General features: G+C 33.3%; 1 protein-coding gene and 1 long non-coding RNA gene across 6 annotated transcripts; one reads left to right on the top strand and one right to left on the bottom strand.

Moving 5' to 3' along the window:
* The first annotated feature begins 1,858 nt into the window (after positions 1–1,858).
* On the top strand, positions 1,859–5,151 carry LOC128196177 (uncharacterized). Of its 4 annotated transcripts, none has more exons than XR_008248391.1 (3): positions 1,859–2,943; positions 3,506–3,759; positions 4,708–5,151. XR_008248391.1 is itself a non-coding variant. In XM_052876350.1 (3 exons), exons 1-3 carry the CDS (start codon positions 2,761–2,763, stop codon positions 4,758–4,760), a joined length of 273 nt encoding a protein of 90 aa, XP_052732310.1. In that variant the 5' UTR covers positions 1,859–2,760; the 3' UTR covers positions 4,761–5,151. The 4 variants fall into 4 exon arrangements, 3 of the variants coding, with proteins under 3 accessions (XP_052732310.1, XP_052732309.1, XP_052732308.1); XM_052876350.1 differs by having other exon boundaries at positions 1,859–2,790; positions 3,570–3,759; XM_052876349.1 differs by having other exon boundaries at positions 1,860–2,943; positions 3,570–3,759.
* A 2,099-nt stretch (positions 5,152–7,250) lies between these two features.
* Positions 7,251–9,254, bottom strand: LOC108330985 (uncharacterized). Of its 2 annotated transcripts, none has more exons than XR_008248627.1 (2): positions 9,043–9,254; positions 7,251–8,927 (listed from the first exon to the last, which is right to left on the bottom strand). It is a non-coding gene; the product is annotated as an uncharacterized LOC108330985 (long non-coding RNA). The 2 variants fall into 2 exon arrangements; XR_008248628.1 differs by having other exon boundaries at positions 7,251–8,916.
* Positions 9,255–14,423: the final 5,169 nt, after the last annotated feature.

The following is a 14,423-nucleotide window of genomic DNA, read 5'->3' as shown; positions in this document are numbered from 1 at the left end:
TCTATATCCTGTCTCTCTCAATGATATATAATATATAATGCATCATATAGATTAATGTATGATAGGACATGACACTAAAGGTCAAATACTCTTAACTCTCACTTTAGCACCAGCAGTCCTCTATTCAACCTGTTTAATTTCGTTATGAGCTTTTTCTTAGAGGATCATCTTCTACTTATGTCATCATCTTCACATAGAACTTCCACATTGTGTCGCTCGATGATTCCACAACGAATTCACCCCAACTTCAAGCGGATGGAGATTCCATAGAGAACTCCCACAGTACTCCGCTCAGTGATTCCACAGCGAATTCACCCCAACTTCGACCTAGGGATTGTCCACAAAGAACTCTAACAGCACGCCGCTTGGTGATTCCACATTGAATTCACCTGAACTTCGAGTGGAAGGAGTTTCCAAAGAGAACTCCTACAGCACACCGTTCGGTGATTCCAAAGAGAACTCCTAAAGTCTGTCGCTCGGTGCAAAGAGGAATAAAGACTTAAAGCGTATCGAAAATAGACTCCCTAAAATACAACGTGAGCGACTTCTCCTAAGCTCATAATAATCCATGTGCACCTCTTTTAATAAAGAGCTTGCTTGGGCTTGGGGACTTATGTACTATATGAAATATATCGATCAAAGTTAATGGTCATTTATCGATAATTAGGTATTAATGGGTCAGATTGCCTTATGCTTTATAAATATAAGGTATTAATAATTGATTATTGGATTTGATAGCCTAAAAATATATTGCGTTAATGGTTAATCAATGTGTTTGTCTACCACAAGCCCTATAAATATACGATTGATGTCCATGTAAAACAACCTTGATCGATCCTAATAAAATAGAGACATCTTTATGAAACATATCTAACTTGAATGTCAGAGTGTCTTCTGCAGGCTAACAACCCATCAAAGTAGATTGTGTTCTCGAGAAGGATTGAACTGTCGAAAGATAACATAATAAGGAAGGACGACCGATCCTCAGACCGAATCAACCGAAATAAGTAACGAAGGACAGATTGATTCTCAAAATGACATTTGCAATTTGGACACCCATTAAGTTTTCCAATGAAACCAGTGGTCCGACCGTAGCTGAACTAGTCTTAGCGAATTGGTGACCAGGTGGTTTATAAAGTGAATTGGTGTATTGTGAGTTTTTTAGATTTTTAAGTTATAGTATGAACATTTTCAAGTTTGAAGTTTATAATTTATGAATTGTTTGATAGATTTCATTCATGCTGTTAGACAAGTATATCTAACTGTAATTTTTTTTTAATAGTTTGTTAGCCCCAAAAGAATCAGTAGCAGCAGCAGAGTGAGGAATTGAATTAACATGAAGTTAAAAAAATATTTTTAAGTACGTGGAAAGTTCAATTAAAAGGTATTTTCAAAAATATGAAGAGTTAATCGAACATATCTTTAAATATGTTTGAGAATGACTTTATTGTAATATTTTAGTATTATATAATATTTATTATTTGTTTATTAGTTGAGCTAAAATTGATCGTTTTAACTATTGTTTATAGTATAATATAATATTACTAACTCCTATATCCAAATGACCAATTTAATACTTTACTTTCATGTGTAAATATGATTGTATATTAATATTAGTGTTATAGATTTTAAATTGATTATTTGGATATGTTTCTCGGAAAAATTAGATTGATGTTAAAAACTGAAAAGAATAATCGATTATCTTACTTTATAATCGATTATTCCAATCAAATAATCATATTTTCTTCAAAACTCTTAGCAATATACGATTATCACATATGATAATCGATTATTATTGTCCGAAAATCATCACTGCACATGTTTGAATAGTTTTCAGAGTTCTAGATGTTCCACTACAGGAAAGAGCGTAATTACCGACGGGAATGTACCGACGGCCTTTAGGCCTTCTGTAAAGTGTTGGTCACATAATATACTGAAGGCATGTAGGCCTTCGCTAATGTCAGCGATTAGAAATTTGGTTTTTTTTTGCTCCGAATTCCCCAATTTCAGAATTCCCTCGTCTCCCCTTCCCTCGTCTCTTCAATTTCAGAAATCCCTCTCTCCCCTTCCCTGGTCTGTTCGTCATTACCGTAAGCCGAAGTTGGTCACCCTAAGCCATTGTCGTGTTGCTAACGCGGAGGTGGGTTCGTTGGTGGCTATTACTTTGGAGGGTGGTGACTCGTGGAAGTTGGCGTTTGCGTTAGGGGTGGTGGCGGTCAGTCGGTTCGACACTGCGGTTTGACGATGCGAGTTTAGTGGTGTGGATGTTGACGGAGGTTCGCTGCTGGGTGGCGCTCTTCCATTCCCTACTCTCTGTTCGAAGCGGTTCGTTGGTTTGAAGCGTGAGGTTGTCGCCCTAAGGCGGTTTGAAGTGGTTGCTGTTGCAGACGCTGACGACGGTTCGTTGGTGGCTGGTTTGTGGCTAGGGTTCGTGTTTTGGTCCTTGTGAGAGTTGCGACAGAGGTAGGGGTTGTTGGGGTTGGCGTGTCGAGGGCGTTGCAGTGAAGTGGTGTTGGACTGAAATTGACTGAAAGAGGAAGGTTATTGGGTTTGGCTCCAGCGATGCTGATTCAAATGACTAGAACAAGAAGATGGGCGAATCCAACGTTGGTAGTGAGAGTGTTGGTGCTGGTGGAGGGAGACCAAGGCTTGTTCTGCAACCTCGGTCTCTGTCGGTGTCCAATAAAGGGGGGGATGGGAATGTGGGGAAACCTAAGGGGTTAGTCCATTCGGAGAAGCGATGCCAAGCGAACAAACCTGATGGGATTGCCTCAAGGATTGTATTTCTTGGTGAGGAATAAAAATCACTTTGATGAATTGAAGAAAGCTATGCTACCTGACTTTTTGTGGACCAAACCTGAGGGTTTCCCGGATGAGCTTCCACTGTATGAACTGCTCAGATCTGATTGTCGGCAGCTTGCGAAGCAACTTTCGTGCTTCCAAGTATGTGGCAATTGGTGATTGCCTACATGTCTTTTGAATTTTGCATTGGTTTATGGAGTTTCTTAAAGTCTGTGAATTATGTTGTACATGATCAAATAGTTTTCTAGTTAGATTGTGAAATGAAACACAGTCAGTGAGGAGATGAGAGATGTGTTTATTAGGATGAACGTCAGGGTTTATGCTACTGTTTTTAATAGATAACTGTGTTAAATTTGGATTATGCTTTGAAGCAGGAATTATTATTTAAACACAGTTTATTTGGTTTGTATAAAGTAATAATATATCCATCCGCTTCACAATTATCACATATTGTCTGGTACTTTTGTCTCTACTGAATAAGTGAACAGAATGTTGTTTATTCCTAATAGCATCATAGTATGGGATTTGTGTATCTAGGTATCAAAGCTTTGACTTATTTCTGTGCTTTATTATCTTAACATCTACTGGTTGAGTTACAAAATTAGTTTAGCTTTTGATTGATTCTATATATTGATAAGTCTAATGTACAATGATATTATACCATTAATTGTGTAACACTAATACCAGTCTTATTTCTAACTAGAATCTGAACTGATACTCCACGAATATTGTATATCCTGTTTTACAAGTGTATCACGTTCTTGAAGGACATTGCAAGTGATGGTTGCTTCAGCCTTGCTATGTTGGCCCGTATGGAACCTACTTTGCGTGAAAAGAATGTCTGGATGTATCCACGATTATTTTGGGAAACTGGACTCCTTGGACAGGTGTTGTACCTTGAAGCACATGCTATTGGAATCTCAACAACCGGAATTGGTTGCTTCTTTGATGACCCTGGTATGATTCGTTGTTCACCACTGCTTTGAGAACTTATATGGTTTGCTTTCAGGATTATGTTATTGGTAGTTTCATTTGGATGAAGCAAAAGCCATATTAATTCGTATAAGTTACAATTTTAATTGGAAATTACAAGGGCTTATGTGTTATGTAGAGTTTATGAATGTTTTGGGTGATTTGATTGAAATGAATTGGATGATGTTCTGAAAACTATGGCCTTATATAAGTGCTATTGGATGCATCTCTGTTCCGGAATCTAAAAGCCTTGGATTAAATGCAATTGGAAGAACAATACTTCTTTTTCCCATGATTTGAAAAGTCCACACATCTTTTCACTTTTGATCAATTATTGATGTGGTTGAACGTTTATCTTAATTGCTTTTTTGCATGAATAATTGGAAGCATTGTACCGTAAATATCAATTCCAACTATAATTGATTTGATTGGCATGGTTATAGATAGATGTACATGATTCATAGGTCAAAATTAACCTGTGAAATACTAAATGAGTTGATTTATATAAATGAAGTTTGAAGAAATTTTTTTGCTTAAATTTCTATAAAAATAGATTTATTCAAGAAGAAGTATATTAATAAATTAAGTAATAAATTAAGATGTTTGGCCTATTATCGAGAAAAGACTTATTCATATATTAATGGAAAGATATTTATAGTGCATCATTAATCTTATTTTTAAAAGTTGACTTTAACTCGTATGGAATATTGAACTTTTTTTACTTTATTAAAGTAAAAGTAACTGAATCTTATAATAAATATGAAAAACGAAATTGATTGGTTGCATATGCTTCTCTTGTGTATCATTTCAAGTTGGCTTTATATTCTTTTATTGCTATTTTTTCCAATAAATCTGATTGATTAAAATATTAGTGAATATAATATTTAAGTTAATTAGATTTTTCCAGTAAGACCGAGTTTGATTGTTGCACAGATAAAGAGATGAGATATGGAACAGAGCAAGATTTGTGTCTTTGGGTGCTGTGAGCAGTGATTTAGTTGAAGAGAGTGTGGAAGGTGATGACCTAAGGAGCAGAATCTTGAGGCTAAGGCTCCCCAAGCGAAGCGCCACAAACATTCTTCAGAAATGGGTCCTTCAAGGGAATCCTGTTACGCTCTCTCAGCTTCGAGATATTTCCAAAGAGCTTCGAAGATCACAAGGGAAAGTAGTGCAATTGTTGTTTGTTTTGTCATATCATGCAGTATGTATCAGATTCGTTTGGTTAATTGTAGGTGTAGTGCATTAGGAATTCAATTTTGTACGTTGCTATTATTCGGTCAAATTGACCTGTCTGCTTAAGCTGGTCGGTGAACTTGTTCTAGTGCATTCACAAATTGTATTTTTTTTAATTGGATAAGTGCAGATTTTTCAGAGAAATAAATGAGCTGTTATAGTGAATTGGAATTTGCCTTGTGATAAATGAGCTGTTATAGAGAAATAAATGAGCTGTTATGTGATACTGTCTTTCGGTAATTACCGAAGGTTTCTGTCTTTCGGTAATTACCGAAGGTTTCTGTCCTTCGATAATTACCGAATGCTTCTGTCCTTCGGTAATTACCGAAGGCTTCTGCCCTTCGGTAATTACCGAAGGCTTCTGCCCTTCGGTAATTACCGAAGGCTTCTGCCCTTCGGTAATTACCGAGGGCCATAGGCCGTCGGTAATGGTTAGCGACAACATGTTTACCGACGGTCTAATAGCCATCGCTAATCCCTCGGTAAATTGTCATTATCGACGGCTTTTGGATGTTACCGAAGGATTCTGGCCTTCGGTAATGTCCTCCTTTTTTGTAATGTTCATTTTAGATGTTCTTTAAGTTATTTTGGAAGTTTTGAACATTTTCGAGGATTTCAAAATTGTTTTCATTACTTAGTATGAGTATCAAATTGGTATAAACTTTTTATTACTCTATTATGATAAACTTTTTCAATTTCATCTTACTATTGTAGAAATAGATCAATATATTTATGTTGTAAAATTCTTCTACTAACATCGTATTATTATAAAACTATAAAATACCATATTACAATAATTAAATTAAATAATAAATCAAAATCATAATCATATAATTTAATTTCAAAAATAAATATTCAATTAATTTTGTTTTCTTAAATACTTAATTCACCATAAAAATTTAACTAAAAAGTTCTCAGATTAATTATTAATTTCGTTGTGTGCCTTGTTGTGACCGCCAATATCATAACGAGTTTTTCGTAAGGTAATAATTCATATTAATTTGTTTTAAAAGTGACTCCTTCTAATCTTGTAGTATAGCTTCTAAACAAGTAAAAGTTTCAAACACTCTTATATATTATGGATTATATAAGTTTGAAGGTAAAGAGTATTTGAATAATTTTCATTCCTCTCAACCCTTTCTCTTTCATCTCTCACTCCAATCTTTTCTCTGTCATCTCTACTCTAGCTTCAACCTTTTCTATGGAGGAGTTTCTTCAAAAATTTAGCATATTCAAAAATCTGTTGCAATGCTTCAGTCACATGAATTTTAATCTCTAATTTCTTAAAGATTTCTTCAAACTACTCTAATTGCCTCTCTTTTTCTTGAACACTCCTTAGGGTAAGAAAGAATTTTCTCAGTTTTTTTCTTTTCTCTCTCAACCTCTTCTTTTTCTTTTATTTCTTCTTCCACACTCTTCTCTTTTTCTTTTCTCTCAACTTCACTTTTTTTCTCTTCTTTTTCTTTTCTCTCAACTTCACTTTTTTTCTCTTCTTTTTCTTTTCTCTCAACTTCACTTTTTTTTCTCTTCTTTTTCTTTTCTCTCAACTTCACTTTTTTTCTCTTCTTTTTCTTCTCTCTCTTTTAATTCAACTTTTTCTTTTCTCTCTACTTCTCTCTCTTTTTTTCTTTCATCACTCACACTCACAATAACCTTGCACTCATTAATTCCCTCTCGAAAAGGTAATGAATAATAGAAATTACTCATATTTATTATAATTATATGATACAAATAATCCTATTTATTATAATTATTTGATACGAATATCTTTATCCTTATTTACTATATTTAACTTATATGTAATAATATCCTGAGATAAGACCTTATACTTTAATTAATTTCCTGCCCATCCTAACTGTTGTGTCAGTTAGGATGCTTCCCCGCTGCTCCCAACCATTCGACCCTCCTACTCCTTCCTTTCTACCGTTCGGTGCTGCTCCCAACTGTTCGGCCCTCCTGCTCCCTCCTTTCTACTATTCGGTTAGCTTGCTCTCTTCCTTCTACCGTTCGGTCTGGTCGCTCCCTGCCTCCCACCGTTCGGTCTGACCATTCTCCTTGTCCACCGTCCGGCCTTACCTCTACATGTCTGCCACCGTTCGGCCTTTACGGTCAATACCGTACAGCCTCACTTCCCTCCTACCTTTCTTCTCCTTCTCATTGCCTCTCACCTTATACCCTAACAACTTCACTCTCATTGATAAGGAGTTTATCAGAGTAATTAAAAGAGAAAGAAGGACTAAAAATTTAAGAAGACTCTCGTAAATCATTGAAAATGAGTGACTACTCTGTTTTATCTCAACTTTTATAAAATTATGTCTATACCGATTGTTACAACTCTGTCTTATCATTTTGATCAATTTTCTCTATATCAGCATCATCTGCTTTGGCTTTCTCACTGTTGAGCTTCTCAATAACTTCATCTAGAGGTGGATCTCCAAGTCCTCTGTAAAAAATTCATCCCCCATTTTAATCTCATAGGCCTCTGATTGGTCTAAGACAAATTCCTTCAACTGACAACACGATACAAGTATGAGATCATATCAATAGAAAGCATCATAAACTAAGGGTATACAAAACTTATTATTTCCTCCAAGATGAATCCAGAACTAGTTTTTCAATACAAAAAGAGAGAAACAAAATGGTAAAGTTCATTGGTTAAAATTCAATATAATTTACTTTAAATTGAACAGGGAGGTTAAGAATATAACAGCAGATTGTGAGCTGTTAAAATTAAAAAGCCAGGTAAATTCTTCTATATATCATTCTTTATATTTAAAATAAATTAAAACAGAAAAGTAAAGAACAATACCTCCTCCAAGTCTTTGATGCTTTCCAAGTTGAACATGATTGTATACAACACGGAGATCAGAGAGATCATAGTAATAGTTTCAAATTTAGAATCTAGAAGTTAAAAAATGAAAATCTCCTTTGGCATACAAATAAAGAACACTATATATGCGAACAATAATTTGCAGCATATATCTTCTTTGAGCCAGATAACATTTTGCTGAATTGCTATATAAAGCATAAGTAACCCAGTAAATTCTAAATACTTTTTTCTTCTTTTCTACGGCCATCCCTCAGTAGGTAACTTTATATGATGATTGCTTCTGATTAATATAAAATGCTTTAAGTGCCTATTGCTTGGATATCACTCACAACAATTTTGTAATATGGTCAGAGCAGATGGAGCAAACTGCTATTGATAAAATGCAGAAGTCAATTGCTTTTAATATCTTTTTTTAAATAATTACATTGCTCATACATAATTATCGTTTTAGTTGGAATTTACTATTCAACTACGAGTCTCAGGTTGAATTAGCCTAGACCTCATCGAGACTAACCGCAATCAGCTTTGTCCGACAGAGGAATAAGGAGCTAATACTGATAATTCAACACATTCAGATAGCTAAATAGTTGGGCTATGTGCTCAGGGTTTTTGTGCCCTTCTTTGTACCTTGGCATTAGGCAACAACTTACCGTGTACATGTATATAGATGGAATAATGTGTATTGGAATGGAATGGGTTCCTATTTTGGCCCCAATTTTATTTTATTTTATTTACTGTTTGAACATAATGTGTTCCTATTAAAATGTGTATATACACATTGATTTTCTCCAGTGGATACTTTTTTAGCGTTTGTCTTCCGCATCTGTATCTCTGGTTAAGACAAGGATCAGAGTATTGGAAACCCCTAAAACGTATTGGACTTTTCTTGCAATTGAAGTAGAGTAAGAGTACATGGCATCATACAAAACCCAACGTGTTTAATTCCAGAATTCTAATTCAATAAGGGAGAAGACTCACCAGAGTAGTGTCGTTCTCCCTCAGGGTTTGCCCTAGCAACGAAGCGAGTGAGAACGAGTTCCTAAACCCAGTGCACGAACAAATATCCTACGCCCAGTACACTAATACAGTTCTAAAACAAGTGCTTCAGTGATGCAATCAACACTTGATGGAAAACACATTTTCATGAAAATAGGGCAAAGAAGAAATGAAACAGAGAAGAGAAGGTGGAAGAGGGAACGAGATACCTAAAACAGAAGCCCTAAAACGAAGGAAACGAAGGAGCCCTACAGCTTGAGGCAACACGCACTGATGAAAAGGACAACTCGAACGGAGCAAAGACGCCACACTATGAAAGCCACACGGGCGACAACTGAAACGGAGCAAAGACGCGAGAGCCACACGAGATTTAAGATTGTAGTGACTGATAGCAGAAACGAAAATGCAGAAACGAAAATGCACAAACACTCGTAATTACAAGGAAAATGCAAGTTATCTACTGATCTTTATATACAGATTTTAATCTGTATGTAATGTAAATATTATATACGAATTTTATATACAGATTTTGAAAAATGAACTACATTACCAATTTTTTTTATGTAAAATTCATATATAAATTTAACATGTTAGGCTGAGAAAATTTGTGAAAAATAACACCGTATATAATGCTGTATAATCTGTATTTAAGTAAAAAATAATTTTTAAAAATAAAATCTAAAAATACTTTTCCCTCTTTTACTATTACCCTCTTCCCACTACTTTCCAAAGTCTAAAAATTTTACATTTTTTTTCCTCTCAAGTCACCTTTTTCCCTCAATTTTCCAAAATCTAAATTTTACAAATTCCATTCAAAATTTATGAATAATCTTAGTCACTACTCTAAGTTCTCTCAAAGTATGAACCCTATAACGATTTCTTCTCCTTTCTTATCAAGAGATTGCCGCACCTTCTCCAGAGATATACGAAGTCTTCCGAGCTCACTAACTGATATACAAACCCCAAGTCTGACTCCCTCTTGCTCACTCTCAGTTCAATCCTTCTTGTTGCCTTCACTCTCGTTCACTCTCAGCTTAGTATGTCATTCACTGTTGTTGGCTTCACCCATCTTGCCTGAGTCCCTTCTCACCATTACTCTCCGTCTTCGACAGTCCATGCCGTCGTCTCGCCGTGAGTCCCTTTTGTAATCACTCCCTCGGGCTCTCATTCGCTCTCGCTATTACTGCTTGTGTCCATCAGTCCCCCTCGGCGTCACTCCCTCTAAAGTTGGCATTGTAAGTCACGGTCACAAAGTTGCTTGTACATTCTATTTTTTTTTTTTAAAAACTGATTTGTAATATTATTAAATTATGATGTTGTTATTATATGGTTTTAACCTGTATTTTTGGATGTTACATTCTCAAATTTATCATAAACTTAACTTAATTATAAATTATGTTGTGTGCCGTGTTCTGATCGCCAGTTTCATAACGAGTTTTTCGTAAGGTAGTAATTCCTATTAATTTGCTTAAAAAATGTTGTATTATTAAAGCTCCTTCCCATAATTATTCATTTTATTGTATAGGCCAACTAGAGTGGTAAAATTCAATAATGGGTTATATATATATAGACTTAATTAGACCAAATTTAAAATAAAATATATAAAAACATAATTCAAGAATATCGGAGATTTTTTACAAATATGTTTCCATTTCCTACTATATCATATTAGTATTTATTAACAAAAATGACTTTTGACGTTTATAATTTTTGACGTCAGAAAAAATTTCAATCCAGACAAGTGAAATTGATGTTAGAGTTAAAAAAAGATATTTAAGAACGTTATTTATTTCAGAGTACAACTTCCCTTAACCGAGTTTGATGTGAATTCTAATACGATAAAGTTATATATATTGTTACTTTTGTCCAATTATCTATCTAATTACAGCTTGAATAATTGTTTTTATCCATGAAGTATTCTCATGAATATTCCTGTTTATTAAACTAAACATATGACAAATAAAATAATCACATATCAAAATCAAACAATTATATGCAAAAATAAATAACTTTAAGATTAATAAATTCCAATTTTAGATATAAATACTTGAATTTGTTATGCTTTGTGATTATCCACAATTTTAATTAAATTGGAAACATTATATTAAATTGGAAACATTATAAACAATGAAATCCAAAATAGACTCGTGTGGTTTCGTTTATGTTTTTAAAATAGATTTGGTATCAAACTGGAGAACGGTCGATGTCATTATGCTTGTTGATGTCGAGATTAGGTCAATTTAATGTCACTTGACTTCAGTTAAATGGGGAGTTGACGTCAATTTGTCTATTGACATGTTACACGGACCAACCTCAATGTTGTGATTTTAATTATAAAAATGTCATCCATAATTTTTTATGTTGGTATTTTCAAAAGCTTAGGTGGAATGGGTGACATTTATAAGTATATTTTGCCTTAATGCTTGTTCCCACAATCACAAGTCATACTTTCCCTCCAAACTATAAAAGCTAACTTTTGAGACAATACTCGTAAAAATAGGTAACACTCTACTATTCTTCATGTTTCTTTTTCAATTTCGTCTCATTTTGCTTTTTAATGGTGGCATACAAACAAATCCATGGCAGCAAACAATTCAACTATGTTACTTACAATGGTTTTTTATTGATATTTTATTAAATAAGTTAATTTGTGTATTAATTAAATATCTTTAGTGTTAAGAGGTTAGTCTCACTATTTGACTCATTTGGCCTCATACTCAATTGTTAGAGATCAACTTCAATATTTGACCTACCTGATTGGTTAGTACTCAACTTTAAGAGGTGAGTCTTAGTACTGAGATTACTTAGGCCAACCTCTTCACTACATGGTTTTAAGAAGTCATTTTCGATATTCGGCCTATTCAGACTTAGTACTCAACCTACTCAGTCTTAATAATATATCGTTAATTAACATCTTATATACGTTAATAATGAAAATTTTAAATAATTCATAAATAATAATAATAAATGTACTTTAAAATTACATTACAAAGAAATCATAAATTTTTAAAATTACACTATTCTACATCCTTTCATTACAATTCTCATAAATGTATACACAAAGTTCTGTTACTTAAACTCCGTGTGAGTTCTATCTATCCTTAGTAATCCAAAAATCTCCTCCAACACATATTTTTTCTGAATATTCATTATGTCATATTTATAAATTTCATCCGATAATTCTTACAAATTTTTGTGACCATTTTGTACGAAAACTTTAATGCAAATGTTTAGACATAAGCAATTTTGACGTAGGTGAATTGTTTTATCTAGATTTGCTGTGTCGAATAAGTTAGAATAAATTGAATAAAAAAATGTAATTGGTTTGGTGATTGATATTGTAATTGAAAAGACGTGATAGTAGAAAGTAAAAGAAGAAGAAGAAAGCAGAAACTGATATATTTGATCACATATATATATTATATAAGGACATCATAAAAGAAGGATAGAAGAAGTCACATAAACATTTTATTTAAAGTATGAAAAAGGTTGAAGATGGAAGAAAGGAAAGATGGTAAGTAAACCTTGATCCAAGGGTGGAAGAAGGAGTGTAAAAGAAGAAGAAAAGAAACATTGGGATATGTGACTGGCAGCGGGGATGAGATCAAGCCCTGGTGAGGTTACAGACAGTAAGAATGATGTTTATGGCAGGAATAGCGGGAAAGGACGTGGGGAGCTTAAAGGTGCCCCTTAGGAAGGCATCGATAAGGCACTCACCAGGTTGGGAAGGATTCTCCAACGAGCGAAGGATGGAGCAGCAGGAAGAAGAGGGGGTTGGGGCTGCTGAACCACCCATTATAACATCCTCCAAATCCAACAAACTTCGACATGTATTCAACTCATTCAACCCATCTCTATCTAGAGCACATCGAGTCCTCTGAGACCTCACCATTGAGACTGATACCAGACTCAGGGAGAGGAAGACTGCCAAAACACATTTCATCAAACCCATTATCACAACACTACTTCCTTACTTTTCTTTTTGATTCTCAATCATTAACAACTCCACACCATATTTATAGCCCACTGACTTCTGCTTTTCGGCTTCATTTAACTTACCAAAACTAAAACTAGATAACCCTTTCCCTTAATTATAAAAATTAATACTTCTTTTCATTTTTTTTACTTAACAAACAAATTCATTCAATACTCCTTTTATTTTGCTCTATTATCACATCTTTTTTTCGATTTCATCTAATTATTGTAGAAACATATCAATATATTTATGTTGTGAATTTCTTCTTCTAACATCGTATTATTATAAAATTATAAAATACCATATTACAATAATTAAATAAAATAATAATCATATCCTTTAATTTCAAAAATAAATATTTAATTAAAATATTTTTTCTTAAATAGTTAATTCACCTAAAAATTAACTAAAAAGTCCAATTTATCATAAGCTTAACTTAATTATTAATTATGTTGTGTGCCGTGTTCTCACTGCCAGTTTCATAACGACTTTTTCGTAAGGTAATAATTCTTATTAATTTTCTTAAAAAGTGACTCCTTCAATGATTATTCGTTTTATTGTATACCCCAACTAGTGTGGTAAAATTAGACCCCACCCCTTATGGCTTAGATTAATGGATTATATATTTATATATACATATTTAAAATGTTTTTTAACTGCATAAATATTTTTTATTTACTTATACTAGAAAAAATAAATAGAATTTTCCAAATATTTTCATACACACACATTATCAATATATTTTCTGTAATCTTAGCACATATGTTGTATAAGGCAAAATTTGGAATTTTCAAAACTTTGTGTTAAACCAATACAGGAATTTTGTTGCCATTTAGATTGTAATTTTATTTTTGGTATGCTTGTTTATGATCTTTCTTATCCTATAGTTGATCCGTCTTCAAACTTGATGTCTAATAATAACATCTCCTTCTGACTTCATGTATTTTGTTTTGTTGCAAGAACAACATTATTCTACCATTCTTTCAATACAATTTTCCTTAAATGTATACAAAGTTCTATGTTCTTAAACTCCGTGTGAGTTTTATATCTATCCTTAATAATCCAAGAAACTCCAACACATATTTTTTCTGAATATCCATTATGTCATATTTATAAATTTCTTCCAATAATTCTTACAAAATTTTCTCACCATTTTGTACAAAGTCTTTTATGAAAATGTTTGGACATAAGCAATTTTGACGTAGGTGAATTGTTTTATCTACATTTGCTGTCTCCAATAAGTTACAATAAATTGAATAAAAATATGTATTTATTTAAAATGTTTTCACTTAAAAATTATTAAAATACCTTTAATCTTAAAACTTAGAATCCGAAATATTTTTGTCTACTAAAATCCGATACACATCGCTAAAATGTACCAACTGAAAAATAAATAGCAAACCCCATAATTAGTAAAAGTAAAAAGTAAAAAAGATAAATTTAGAATTTTAAAAAAATTGGAGAGGTGTAAGAAGAAGATGGGATAGTGGAGGAATCATCACTCACGGCTTTTCTTATTACTCAGCTTACTTGGTCTCAATAGGCCAGCTTTAGTATTTGGCCTACTCCACCTCAGTACTTGGTTATTCTCAATACTCAATCTACTCAGCCTCA

This window comes from Vigna angularis, chromosome 4, assembly GCF_016808095.1.
Source record: "Vigna angularis cultivar LongXiaoDou No.4 chromosome 4, ASM1680809v1, whole genome shotgun sequence".
In the NCBI taxonomy this organism is placed as follows: Eukaryota; Viridiplantae; Streptophyta; class Magnoliopsida; order Fabales; family Fabaceae; genus Vigna; species Vigna angularis.
This window is presented reverse-complemented; position numbering and strand designations above follow the sequence as displayed.